The 12864-nt window shown below is 45.5% G+C and overlaps 3 protein-coding genes across 4 annotated transcripts in view; 1 reads left to right on the top strand and 2 right to left on the bottom strand.

Moving 5' to 3' along the window:
- LOC103912367 (nodal homolog) overlaps positions 1-934 on the bottom strand; it is a 5189-nt gene extending 4255 nt beyond the window's left edge. The window contains exon 1 of the mRNA XM_009318620.1: positions 919-934. Coding sequence (XP_009316895.1) covers positions 919-934 — 16 coding nt within the window. The remainder of the gene's footprint in view (positions 1-918) is intronic.
- Positions 775-9404, top strand: ASH2L (ash2 (absent, small, or homeotic)-like (Drosophila)). Of its 2 annotated transcripts, XM_009318604.1 has the most exons (15): positions 775-914; positions 1712-1800; positions 2159-2253; positions 2388-2483; positions 2708-2803; positions 3042-3117; positions 3817-3834; positions 5209-5302; positions 5676-5893; positions 6115-6282; positions 6643-6836; positions 7272-7364; positions 7719-7817; positions 8199-8258; positions 8722-9404. In XM_009318604.1, the coding sequence occupies exons 2-15, from the start codon at positions 1728-1730 to the stop codon at positions 8827-8829; spliced, it is 1488 nt and encodes a 495-aa protein (XP_009316879.1). In that variant the 5' UTR covers positions 775-914; positions 1712-1727; the 3' UTR covers positions 8830-9404. The 2 variants fall into 2 exon arrangements, with proteins under 2 accessions (XP_009316879.1, XP_009316880.1); XM_009318605.1 differs by lacking the exon at positions 3817-3834.
- Positions 9405-10171: 767 nt separating this feature from the next.
- The window catches only part of STAR (steroidogenic acute regulatory protein), an 18649-nt gene continuing 15956 nt past the window's right edge, over positions 10172-12864 (bottom strand). Inside the window, exons 5-11 of the mRNA XM_009318619.1 lie at positions 12573-12729; positions 12096-12230; positions 11683-11810; positions 11443-11601; positions 10656-10840; positions 10373-10466; positions 10172-10279 (exon numbers count right to left, since the gene is read on the bottom strand). Of these exons, the coding sequence (XP_009316894.1) occupies positions 10172-10279; positions 10373-10466; positions 10656-10840; positions 11443-11601; positions 11683-11810; positions 12096-12230; positions 12573-12729 (966 nt within the window). The remainder of the gene's footprint in view (positions 10280-10372; positions 10467-10655; positions 10841-11442; positions 11602-11682; positions 11811-12095; positions 12231-12572; positions 12730-12864) is intronic.

Genomic DNA, 12864 nt, shown 5'->3' with positions numbered 1-12864 from the left:
CTGGGCAGGAAAGCAGGCGGGCACGCTGCTGGTGGGATGGGAGCTGGGGGTCCTGGGCTTGGAGACTGCCCGTCCCTCTGGCGGGGCACTGCAGGCTGGGGTTGAGGCTTATCCTTGGGACGCCTCTTCGCCGGGCTGCGAGCTCCTCTCCCTCCTCCCGTTCATCTTTCCCCCTCGCCCCGCTCACCACCAGCACGTTTTCCCAAAGGATTCTTATTTGGTAGCGGTCCGGTGTCTTTGCACAGATGGCAGGGGAGGTGCGAAGGCATAAGGTAGCCACAGGTTGTACGTGGTGTAGAAGGGCAAGCGTAGAGTTTTTTTGCAGAATATAAGATGTTTCTGTTTGCCAAACAGATGTCTGGCAACGCCTGACGTGTTAGGACTAATAAGCATCCTCAGTTTTCCAAGGTTACTGAGTCAGGGGTAAGACAAAGACATAGAAAGTGAGAAGGTAGTTATTCAAAAAACAAAATCTGAACACGTTCCTGTGGTTCAGGCGAGAAGGAGTTTCTATCCTGCTAGCTCCAGTTTTAGTTCTTTAAAGGATTATTTTGGAAGTTAAATCCTCACCCATCTGACTAGTTCTAACTAACTGAATCTACGAAATAGTTCCTGCTCACTCGCAGCATGGCTGTGTATTTGGAGGGGGGGGAAATCTATTCCCTCTAAGTTCTCCTGTCTTGACAGGTTACTGCCCAAAACTTCTCTCCTGTCTGATTCAGTCAGTCTTTAAGCCAGTCCAAGTTTGCTGATCTGCTCTGGTTGTAGGAAGCTGCTGGGGACAGTTCCGAAGTCTTGGATGCTCAGGCAGGCTCAGTGGATGAAGAGAACGGACGGCAGCTTGGAGAGATAGAGCTGCAGTGTGGAATCTGTACGAAGTGGTTCACAGCAGACACGTTTGGCATTGACACTACGTACGTAAGCTCAGGTTCATGCTGGGCATGAAACTTTGGTTAGCAAAAACGGAAGTATTTAGAGTGTAAATTCCTAAGGACCCTGTCCGGGTCCTTGGGCACCTGGAAACCGGTGTGTTATGTGAATAACAAAAGCTTTACCCAACACAGCAGGAAGTGTTCATGTTCGTACATTTCAGCTTTAAAAAAATCTTTGTCCAGACCTCAGGACTGTGAGAGCCACCCTTGGACTTAGTGCCTTAGAGGCCTGTAAACGTTATTTGAAAAGCAGAGAGAATTCAACAGACACTTTCAGTTGGCGAGAACAAAAAACAAAATCTTCCTGTAAGTGAAAAGTAAATTCAGCTTGCTTTCTAGAACCTATGTGGGACTGACCTTAGACTTACTAAAAAACTTAACTTTTGGTTGCATTTTGTCCCTAAAAAGTACTCTAGGCTTCCAATTAAAATTAATTGATTCAGCTGGAGCTCCTTGTCCAGAGCTTCTGTGTTGTTGTCTCTTATTTTGCTGAATGAATTTCAAGACTTCTCTAAAACAAGAAGATGACACTTAGCTTGCTTACACTTTTCTCAAAAGCTTTGTGGCTTTTCTTGATGCGCAGATAAACCTAATTGGATGAAAATATCATTGAACCTGCAAGATGTTTCTGGTTCTGGAGAGAGAGAGAGAATAATTAATTTCTTAACCTGGAATAATTAATTTCTTAACCCAATGTAGTAAAGAATAATTAATTTCTTAACCTGATGTAGCAAGTAAGGTGTACACCAGAACTTACAAATCAGCGTGCTCTTTTCCAGGTCGTGTCTGCCTTTCATGACCAACTACAGTTTCCATTGCAATGTTTGCCATCACAGTGGGAACACATATTTCTTAAGAAAACAAGCAAGTAAGTGTAAAAGCACATTTGTTGAAATTTTGTGCAAGATAACCCTAGAGGCTTCACCTTATCTGAAGTCGGTGGGAAGGTTCTGCTGAAACTCTTCAAAAATGACCAAAAAAAATCCCATATTAGCAACAAGCATGTGCGGCTTTTTCTAAAAATGTTTTGCCAATAAGTTAGTTATTAAGATGGTGAAAATCTTCTGTTTAGCGAGGGCTGCTGAGTTAGGACAGAACTTGTGAGGGTTTTACTGTTACTCAAGCTAGCGTGGCTGGTGTGTGGTTAGTGATCGCTGTGCGCATGGGTGTCTGTTTGATCTTCCCATGAAGTGTAATTCTAGCTCTGGTATATTCTTGTTTTTAAGATCTCAAGGAAATGTGCCTTAGTGCTCTGGCCAACCTAACGTGGCAGTCGAGGACACAAGATGAGCACCCGAAAACTATGTTCTCAAAAGATAAGGTATGGCTGTTACAAAAATCATCACGGATTTACATAAGCTGTGATTTCAGCGAAGAGCAAGTTTGAACAAATACAGGCAGCGAGGCTTTCGGACCCACACTGTTAAGGCTCAAGTTTATTTTATTTTTTTACAGGATATTATCCCATTTATTGATAAATACTGGGAGTGTATGACAACTCGACAGAGACCTGGGAAAATGACTTGGCCTAATAATATTGTCAAAACTATGGTAAGTATTTGGAGTTAAATTCATGGAGGGTTTTCTGCGAATGGTACAGTTGTCTGCTGTCGTGTTCGCTGAGGTCTGGACTTAGAGCTAAATGGTGAAGATTCTGATATTTCTTATGTAGTTGGTGTAAATACTACATATTGATAGTAAATACTACGATTTAAACACCTGTTAATGAACTTGATATGATCTTACCCTGTGTAACTTAAACTTCTCTATTTTAGTGTAAAGAAAGAGATGTATTCTTAGTGAAAGAGCATCCGGACCCAGGGAGTAAAGACCCAGAAGAAGATTACCCCAAATTTGGGCTGCTAGACCAAGTATGTGATTAGAGATGGAAGGAAAGTGTGCCGTGGGGAGCTGGGGGGAAGGAGGGGGGTTCCTTTTTGCCGGTGGCTTATACTCAGTCAAATGAGCAAAACTTAGCCAAGTCACGCTGTGAGCCTGCGTTGTGCCAAGCGATGCGCTGGAGCGCTCCAGCACCTGGAAGTGCTGGGTTCAGGCTTTGAGTGGTAAGTTTGACCGAGTCTATGCATCAGATTTTTTTATCTCTTTCAGGATCTTGCCAATATTGGTCCTGCATATGATAACCAGAAACAGAACAATGCTGTATCCACAAGCGGAAGCTTAAATGGCAAGTTCTTTAATCAGGCGGTTTTTGAATATTTGGGACTAAGCTGTATTTTCCCAGTCCTATAGCTGGGCCTCTGCAGTTACGTCGGTTGAGATGCTGCACTTAAACCTGTCGTGTGAACCGAAGTTATGCTTATTATGTTTGAAACACGTTCAGCCAGTCTTACCATGCCTTTCTATAGAGATAGATTGATTTTTACCTTCCTGTGAAGGTTCAGTGCTTTTCTTCATGGCGGCCAGCTAAATCGAGATGCTTGCAAGAAAGCTGGGCTTGTCGGTTTTCTTCCATAATGGTTTTAATTTACCTACTTGTATTGTTCAGATTTTCTGTTTCACTCACTCTGAGATTGGAAAGTAGTTGGGGAAGGTATATTTTATTCCTTATAATCACTGTTTGCGTTTTCCTGTTGTTCCTTTTTGCGGAATGACAGCTGTGCTAACAGCTTTGCCTAGTTTGTAAGATTACTGTAAGTAATCTCAGCTGTAGTCATATTAATTGCCAATGAGACTTCTTTGTGTGCAAGGCTACACTGTTCTATACTAAAAACATTCAAATAGTACCTAACAGGAGGTGTTTTGGGCTTTTTAAAACAGGGTTATAGATGCCTAAGGCCGCGTTGTCTCCATTTCATGCACTGGTTGTTTCTTATTTAATTTCTGGAAGATTGACAAATATGTGGTGCCACTTCTGTTCTTACAGGTGGAGCCTCTTTGGGAGGTGAATATTTACCTTTCAGCTTCTAAAACTTAAGTATTATTGTTTGCAAAGCTTTTTTGCTCAATTATCTTAGAAGCTAAAGTTAATTAAAAGTCAAAAGCGTGCCCTGATGTGACTGCAATAATAGCTTAATACAAAACAACAATTTCACTTTTTAATCTTTAGCAGTTAGAAGCTTTTCATTATCATATTCTGCCCCACTTGACTGGTTTAAAGTTTTATTTTCACTTATGTTTATTTTTACTTTGTATGATTTGACCTGATATTGTTGTAGTTTTAAATCTTGATGCCTAAATAAGTGGTCTGAATCTGTGAGCTGTTATGATATTGTCATTACTTGTTTGCCTAAACAATCACAAACTGGAGAGCCTAAATGTTTATCTGCACTGAAACTAGCAAGTGCAGTTGAGATTGTGTCATGTCTGTGCAGAATATGGTATTCCTTCAATGGTTTGAATCCCTTGCACCGTAAGGGGAATGCTGATAATTTAAAAGCTGACTATATTTTCAATTACGACACAGTATGCGGTTCATAAAGGTGTTTATCTACAGTACATAAAAAATTCTATAGTTTTCCTTGTAAATCAACAGTGATCTTTTCTGAAATAGTGTAACGATAACATACATATACAATTTAATGTATTAAAATGTTACACTGGTATTAGTGTGATGACATTTGACATGTAGCTTTTCCTATACTATAGTTTTATTTATGAGTAAAAATTGGGTGCTGTGATACGAAATGATACGCTGTTCAATCGTAGTACTGATTTTGGTAATACTGAAGAGAAACACCTCTCTTGCTTTTCATTTTTCCTCAACTTAGGTGTATTTTATTTTCTAGATGGAAATTTAATGTTAAGTGCTTATTGGTGTCAGAGTGTTTCTCCAGCACAGTGTGTCACTGGGATGATGACTTTGCTTAATCTCGGATAGTGTGTGCTGTAGGTTGGGTTTTCTGCTACTTTTGCAGAAATAAATTTGAACTGTGACTGGAATCTCCATGAAAGCAAATAATAATGCTGTTGAAGTGGATCCCAGTGCTGCTGTCTGTAGATCTTTTGATGACAAAAAAGATTCTTAATTCTCACCTTAAAAGCTCGAGCTGAGCTCATTTTGTTGGTAAATCTCACTTAGCTTCCACTCTAAATTTAGACATTTCAAAAGTTGACTAGAAGCTACGTAAAAGCTCTGGATTTTGCTATGCTCATTTTCAATAAAGTCTGTTTCACGTATAACTGTGGAAGAAGGTACTTGAGCTCGTGAACTGATTTTAATTTGGCTGCTTCTGCCCCTTTCTGTTTGTGGAGATTCCATGCTCACGGGCTCTTTCTGACCATCAGCTGCTTAACGTGCCGTGGTTTCTGTGTTAAGGGGGAATTGCTGCAGGAGGCAGTGGGAAGGGACGGGGAGCGAAGCGCAAGCAGCAAGACGGAGGGACCACGGGAACAGCCAAGAAAACCAGAAGGTAAGAGGAAAGATGAAGCGGTGGCACAGTGATGAGCATCTGTAGCGAGGCGTTGTACGCTAGTCAGGGGGACAGCTTTACTGTTCATGCCTGAAGCTGCCTCCCGCCTGTCTCTGTCCTCGGTAGATTTATGGGGGATCGTGCCATAACCCTGTGACGTTATCGATAGGGTTCGATAGGATGTCGATGTTCACATGCTAGAAGTTATTTGAAATAGATGAGTATACGCTCATTTCGCACAGACTCCTGGAAGCAAGCGGTGTGCAGGCCGTGAGCACTGCAGGTACAGCTCTGTGAGAGGTTGTCCTGGGTTGACTTGTGACTGAACCATAGCCACCGTGAGATGCCAACCTGCAGTTTTTGTGTTTCACAGTGACCCGTTGTTTTCCGCTCAGCGCTTACCACCCCACGGTTACCCTTTGGAACACCCCTTTAATAAAGATGGATATCGTTACATCTTGGCTGAGCCTGACCCCCACGCACCTGACCCAGAAAAATTGGAGCTAGACTGTTGGGCAGGAAAGCCTATTCCTGGGGACCTCTACAGAGCCTGCCTGTATGAACGAGTCCTCCTAGCACTGCACGACCGAGGTACAAAGCTTGCTAATCGTATGCAAGTTGTATAGCCAGCTCCTCTTACGAGGGGCCATCTTCTGTAACCTCACGTTACCGGTTATAGAAGTTTCAGACATAATTGCTTTAAGGGGTGCAAATGTTAAATCCACTCCTGTATGTTCACTTGCCTTTTGACATCGCCGCACATCAGAAATCACAAATGAACCGCTTGTGCCATCTTCTCTGATCTACCGCAGCTCCTCAGTTAAAGATTTCTGATGACAGACTGACTGTTATCGGCGAGAAGGGCTATTCAATGGTACGAGCCTCGCATGGAGTGCGGAAAGGAGCGTGGTACTTCGAAATATCCATGGATGAGATGCCTCCAGACACAGCTGCCAGATTAGGCTGGTCACAGCCATTAGGTAAATAATTTTACCAAATATATTTGTTAGCAGTGGGTTCCAGCTGGTTCCTAGATCTCTTTCCCCGGTAATTTAGACCTGAGGAGGGTAAGTCGTGTTCAGCTTGCCCGTTTCTTCACTGCTTTTCTTAAGGGGAAACTCTTCCTGCAGGTGATCTGAACTGTGCGGAACTGCGGTACAGGTGGATCCTTTATGCTGTTGCATGCCTGGCCTTGCTTAACACTGTAGTCGATGCGTTTGTACTAATGGCAGTCGTATTTGTTAACTGAATGTAATTACTCTTCCAAAACTTGAAGTGGGACACACAGAGGTGCTCCTGCTACACTGTGTATGTTCATGAAGAAACGTTGGTTTCCGCAGGGAACCTCCAGGCGCCTCTGGGATATGACAAGTTCAGTTACTCCTGGCGCAGCAAAAAGGGAACAAAGTTTCACCAGTCGATAGGGAAACACTATTCATCTGGCTATGGACAGGGTGATATACTGGGATTTTACATCAGTCTTCCAGAAGATACTGAGACTGCCAAATCACTGCCTGACACTTACAAAGATAAGGTGAGGTGTGGAGTTCACTATCGGATTAAGTGTTGGCTAGGTGGACAAGTGGAAAACAGGTTGCTCTTGCCTCATTTTTGCCCCCTTTGAGTGCGTCCTTTCCATCCTACCTCTGGGTACCACTGTGGTTCATGGCGGAGAGGTCCAAAGCGTTGATCTCAAGACAACAAAATACCCAGAACCACCCGGAGGTTCTGCAAGGGAAGCCTCTGCATGGGCTGCTGAACGAGATTGCCCACATCTCGTTTCATCTTCTCTTCCCCTCCCGGTTCTCAAATATTTGAGATGTGTGGATCACTCTTCAAGGGTACTCTGACACAGCAGGCACGCCTATCCCAGGACAGGGCTCCTGTAGGTCTGCCGTTCTTTAACGTGTCACTAAAGGTAACAGTTTTTCTGGCTTACTTCTGAAGTGGTTGTTTTCTAACATTTCAGGCTTTGATCAAATTCAAAAGCTACTTGTACTTTGAAGAGAAGGACTTTGTGGACAAAGCAGAGAAGAGCCTAAAGCAAGCACCCGGAAGCCAGGTAAGTAAGTTAGGCGTTGGTAGGTGGAGGGTGCGGAACTTCAGGGAGAGTGGAGAGCCTGCTGAGACTGGCTTATTGTATGCATTAATCACTTGCATTTAATGGGCACAAAGGGAGGCCAGTCATCATTAGTTCTTCATCAAAAACAAGAATGCTTTTATTAAAGCAACAATAAATGTGAACTCAGCAAACCAGCTGTGCCCTTTGCTTGTAATGTTATTGCTGTCACTTAAGTAATTGTCTGGCATTGGGTAAAGGGGAGCGTAGGTTAAGCTGCCTCTTGAGGATTGCTTTGTAGTTTAAGGTCATGAAAGTTAGCATCAATGGAAAAAACCTCTTCGTTTTTCTTTTCAGATAATATTCTTCAAGAATGGTGCCAGCCAAGGAATTGCCTTTAAAGACATCTTTGAAGGAGTTTATTTTCCTGCTATTTCTTTGTACAAAGGCTGCACGGTAAGTAACATACCTTTGAAAGATAATTCCTAGGTCCATCGTGGTTTTAGTAATGCATAGAGCGTGGGCACTCTGGGAGCGTGGGCACTCTGGGAGCGTGGGCACTCTGGGAGCGTGGGCACTCTGGGAGCGTGTCAAGCAAGTGAAGAGGAAAGATGGGAATTATTTCAGTGAAGTAACTCTGGAACAATGCTGCTGTTCACTTGTGTGATGTGACTTTATCAAACCGCTGAGCGAACACTCGTTTCATGCCAAGGATGTTCGTTCACGTGGTCTTGCACGGGGTGCGGGTAGGCTCAGGAGCAGGAGGGGATGAGGACTCTGAAGACTAAAGAAACTTGCCGGTTTTTTTGGATCTAACAAAAAATGTGTCTTCCACAGGTTTCTATAAACTTTGGGCCGTATTTCAAGTATCCACCTAGAGATATCACTTATCGTCCGGTAAGTAATAACTGAAGCTTTTTACCCCCCACTCTGTGATAGCCTCACAGTATTTAAACAGAAGGTGGTTGAGACTTTGTTGTGGTGGTAGGAGTTGATTTTTTATCAAGCCTGTATCTGTCCTCTTAAGTCTTTGTACTTGGATAGTGTAGCCAAAAGGATTGTATTTTAAAATATTTAAGGACAGATAGCCTAACAAATAACTTGGCTAAATTTTAACTAAATAGTATATGCTGTCTTGTTCCTCTTGACAGATTATAAAGTCCCTGTTCTTGCCTGTGTTAGCCTCTTTTATCAGTAAGAGGGCTGAATTCTTGTTTAAGGAAACGCTTGGAAATTCCCCCCCCCCCCATGTTTTCAGGAGGGAAACAGACCTGGAATGCTGCTGTACAACAGGGCTAGTCACTTTGTCCTGAGCCTGTGCTTCGTGACTCGAGCTAACTGTCTTCCATGCCCTTTGCAGATGAGTGACATGGGCTGGGGTGCTGTCGTGGAGCACACGCTGGCAGATGTACTGTATCACGTAGAGACAGAAGTTGATGGAAGACGAAGTCCGCCCTGGGAGCCATAAACAAAGCAGGCGGCGCAGCGGTAACAAAAATGACACAGCAGGTATCCAGTCAAGTGGTTTTTTATTATAGAGGAACATGCATCACTCAGAGCAATCAGCCAACGAGCAAACAAGCTGAAGCCAACGCAGCTCTTGATGGCAGGCGTTAATGTATATTCGTTACCTGCTGAAGAGTCATGCCCTACCACTATGCTGGAGTCTAAGTGAATGCAGTTCTGGTATATATTGTATTTGTGGGCATCTCTTGGAGTCTTCAGTAACTCTTACAGTGTAGCTAGCTGAAGAAGCAAGTATTGTGTTGAGGTAACTTCTCATGTGATGTACCTGGGTTGTAACGGTCGTTTGTTCAGTGAGAGCAGGCTGTAGTTGGACCTACCTGCTGTATGTACACTTGCAGAAGCAACGTTGACACTTCTGCTCAACTGTGTTTTGGCTAATTGTAAACAACAGCTTCCAGCCAGAAGGATTGTGTTGTAACAGGACTACTGCATGTAAGACAACTTGGGCTTCTGTCCAAACCATATTTTTTTCCCCCACGAACTGGAAACCAGTTTAAAAATAAAGGCTTTAACTCTTACTTTTGGGTTTGTTTTTTTTTGTCTTGTGACTTGTTACGAATGAGACTTAAACTCAGAGTAGCTGTGCCTTAGAGACCTCTCGAGCTGAAGATCTCCTCCTGCTCACTGCATTGACAAGTTATACAGGGCCTCCTGCCGATGATCATCACTGCAGAGCTTTCAATGAATAAATAATTTGACGCTTTGTGTGTGTCTGTACAGGAAAAATAAATTAGAGCTGCTGCACTGGGGGGAGAAGGGAATAACAGTTTTAGGTAAGTAGGTGAGTGCTGTGTTTGTGTTTTGGGGGAAGGAGGGGAATAACATTTGAGGTCAAGTCCTGCCTTTGAGCATGTGCTGGTCCTCCTGCCTTCCCAGTCAGGTTTCCAGGACCTCCCTACTAACTAATTAGCCAAGGCCTTTAATAGTAGACACCATTAATTAAAGCTTTATTTATTTATTGAAACTAATTGCTTAGGGAAGCTGCAGGGGCCTGACCGGGCCAGCACCTGCTTGTTATGCAAATGCAGGGCCAAAAATTTGAGGGAAGTCCTGCATTTGCTCCACTGGCCCAGTCAGGCCCCTGCGGCCACACTAATGACTTAGTTTCAATAAATAAATAAACCTTTATTTATTTATTGAAACTGTGTGTTAATTAGTGGTGTCTGCTCTTAAGGGCCTTGGCTAATTAGCACAGGCTGCAGTTAAATTGTGCCTGACTTACCCCATTACAAGATTCCCTACTTTCCCCCCCGAACAAAGCATTACACCACCAGTCTGTGCGGTCAGCAGTTCACGGCCACCGTCCGGGCCAGGCGCTCCCGAAGGTGGTTGGCAAAGTCGACCTGCGTCTGGGACAGAACCTGGTTGATGATGGTCTTCGGCAGCCAGCCCTGGAGGGGAGCGGATACAGCCCGTGAGCGGAACTTGCCTCGAATGCAAATCCTGCTTCTACTTGGACGTGTTTGCTGCGGGACTTCACTTACCTTCAGGTCAATGCTGAGAAGCCATATTAGCTTGGTTTGCGAAGGACTGCCGGGCAGCGGGCGCAGGATCATACACGTGGGACCGTTCTCAGCTCTGTAAGAGGACAGGAGTGCACGTGTTAGAAAGCAACGTCTGACTTCGCCTCAAAATTACAGCCGCGCTGAAGCACTTCGCGGTTCCTGCCACCGAGACAAACCTAACGACTCTGAGCCCATACTAAAAGCTGGTGTGTGACTCTGACTCATTAAACACCCTGTAAGTGAACGCAAAAAAGGTGATTACCTTACAAATCCTTCCTGTTCTGGCATAGCCCCGTGTTTTGTGGACATGCCGGCCAGGACGCAGGTGGAGCCACGTCTCTTAGAGCAGCGGACGCTCACGAAGTCCCGTGGTCCGACAATGTTACCGGGGGTAGCGGCTGCCTTCTCGTGGGTGATCACTGTGTCCTTTCCAATCTTCTGGAGAATCTAGACAGTTTAGAATTAAAATGTTAATTTGAGGTATTTACTGCAAACATAGCTAAAAGCTAGCTTTGATTACTGCGTATTCAAATACACGCTCTTACAAAAACTCAGTGCTTATAGTGAGAAAAATTGCAAATATGCTCTTCATCCCAGAATACAGAAGATCTGTTTTCAACACCTGAAAAGGGAAGGTGTTTCTCTTATTCCAGACAAGCTGTGGAATAGCAAAATGCTCTTCCCTGCACGTCGGGGTACCGTGCTATTTCTCCTCCAGTAACAGTACAAATTTAACAACAGAGCTGGCCCGCTACCTCGCGAGGGCATTCCCTACAGAATAAGTAGCACACAGCCCTCCATCCACAGACAAGCTGTTAGAGACTCACTTCTGCTGCAGCAGCAATGTGATTGCTGCAGAACCAGCTCTACGTCTGCAGTAGGGAGCAGACAAGATGAAGTCTGGCTTCTCATTTCCCGAAGAACGTGTGGAGAAATCCCCGTGCTCCTGCTGCAACGGGCAAAGCGATTCTTCGGCCCTTCTGACGCCAGACAAAGCAGGACGCGTGTGGGAACCCCTGGCTGAGACAGGTCTGACACGCGCTTCCTACCTTGACTTCTTTGACGTTGGGATTCCAGTCTCCCATCTGCTCCATGTTGTCCACCAGCTCGCTGTACACTGCGTCCAGGGGCTGGTCCACCACCACCTCCAGTCGGAACACCTTGCCCACGTCCGGGAGCACCTTGCTCTGCACTTTGTCTCCGTTATCCTGGGAGAGGGGAAGGCAGAATTAATATCACAAGTATTTACAGGAAGACCGTGTCATTCTGCTGCAGAGCGGAGCACCTACCACCACCGTCTCTGTCTTCCAGCCGTCCTGGTCCCCGAGGATGCTGAGCGATTTCTGGAGGGCTTCCTCTCCTTGCTTGATGTAAGACATTTCCATCTCGCTGAAGGGCTTCTCCTCCAGCCTTGAGCCTGCACGGGATCGGACAAAAACAGGAGCGAGCGTAAGAACACTGCACAGTTGACTAACGCATCGTAACACCAGATAAGCTTTATCTACATCAAATACATTTCTCCGTGCCCAGGGGTTGGGGAAGTAAACTCAATTCCCACCGCTTGCCTGCCTTCGCTGTTTGTTTAGTAAAAGCACAGGCGACCCACGAGCAGGTTTTCCTCCAACCGCTCTCCCGAGCCCTGACACGCGACGGTCACCACCCAGCAGAAAGGGCCAGACCCCCCCATCTGCCCATCACTTACTGAGCAAGGAGCTTCTTCTGCGAACCTGGTTAATCCACGTGCTGGGTCCCGTGCCACGGCAGGCGAGCTTGCTCAGCTCCTGGCTGATGGCGACAGCGGCTTGTCTTCTCAGACCTGAGAGCAGAGAGCGCGTTACTCACCAGCTGCAGAGGGTTTGCTGGGCTTTGCTCTTTTTTTTTTTGCAATTTAAACATGCAACATTGAAAAAGCCTCTGCTTGCCTCCTTTTACCTGCTACCTTCGCTGAAGCCCCTACAAGCACAGAGAGCAGCTGACTGCCGTTGCACTGCTCTGGGACAGAAGCTGTCCTACACAACCTGGGCTTTGCTCCAGGTCCGAGCCACGCAGCACGCGAGGAGCAGACGACGGTCGTAAAAATACCGAGGAGCAATCATGCGGGTGCCCAGGAAAGGCCATAGGAAATGGAGTACAAGAATACAAAATCCTCACAGCCAGCAGGAGTGTTGCCTATAGCTACCCTCCGCGTTCAGCAATGGCACACAGCCATCCCCCTCGGACCCCAGAAATAGGTCTGGTGGCAAAATAGGTGGTGGAGACAGTAAAACGTGAAACCCAGAAAGCAACAGGGCGTGGGGTGGGGAGAGCATCCCCGGAGACTCCAGCCTCCTCCCGCCCTGTGAGCAATAGGTGGTGGAGACAGTAAAACGTGAAACCCAGAAAGCAACAGGGCGTGGGGTGGGGAGAGCATCCCCGGAGACTCCAGCCTCCTCCCGCCCTGTGAGCCCTGCTGGCGCTGCCCACTGCAGGCA

This window comes from Pygoscelis adeliae, unplaced genomic scaffold, assembly GCF_000699105.1.
Source record: "Pygoscelis adeliae isolate BGI_AS28 unplaced genomic scaffold, ASM69910v1 Scaffold52, whole genome shotgun sequence".
NCBI lineage: Eukaryota > Metazoa > Chordata > Aves > Sphenisciformes > Spheniscidae > Pygoscelis > Pygoscelis adeliae.
Note: the sequence above shows the minus strand (reverse complement) of the source record. Positions and strands in the feature narration are given on the sequence as shown.

Excerpts from the sequence above, each read along its gene's own strand:
- ASH2L (XM_009318604.1), top strand. The coding sequence starts at position 1,728 with ATGACCAACTACAGTTTCCATTGCAATGTTTGCCATCACAGTGGGAAC. Across the intron at positions 1,801-2,158 it reads TTTCTTAAGAAAACAAGCAA|ATCTCAAGGAAATGTGCCTT; the intron begins GTAAGTGTAAAA and ends CTTGTTTTTAAG. Across the intron at positions 8,259-8,721 it reads GAGATATCACTTATCGTCCG|ATGAGTGACATGGGCTGGGG; the intron begins GTAAGTAATAAC and ends TGCCCTTTGCAG.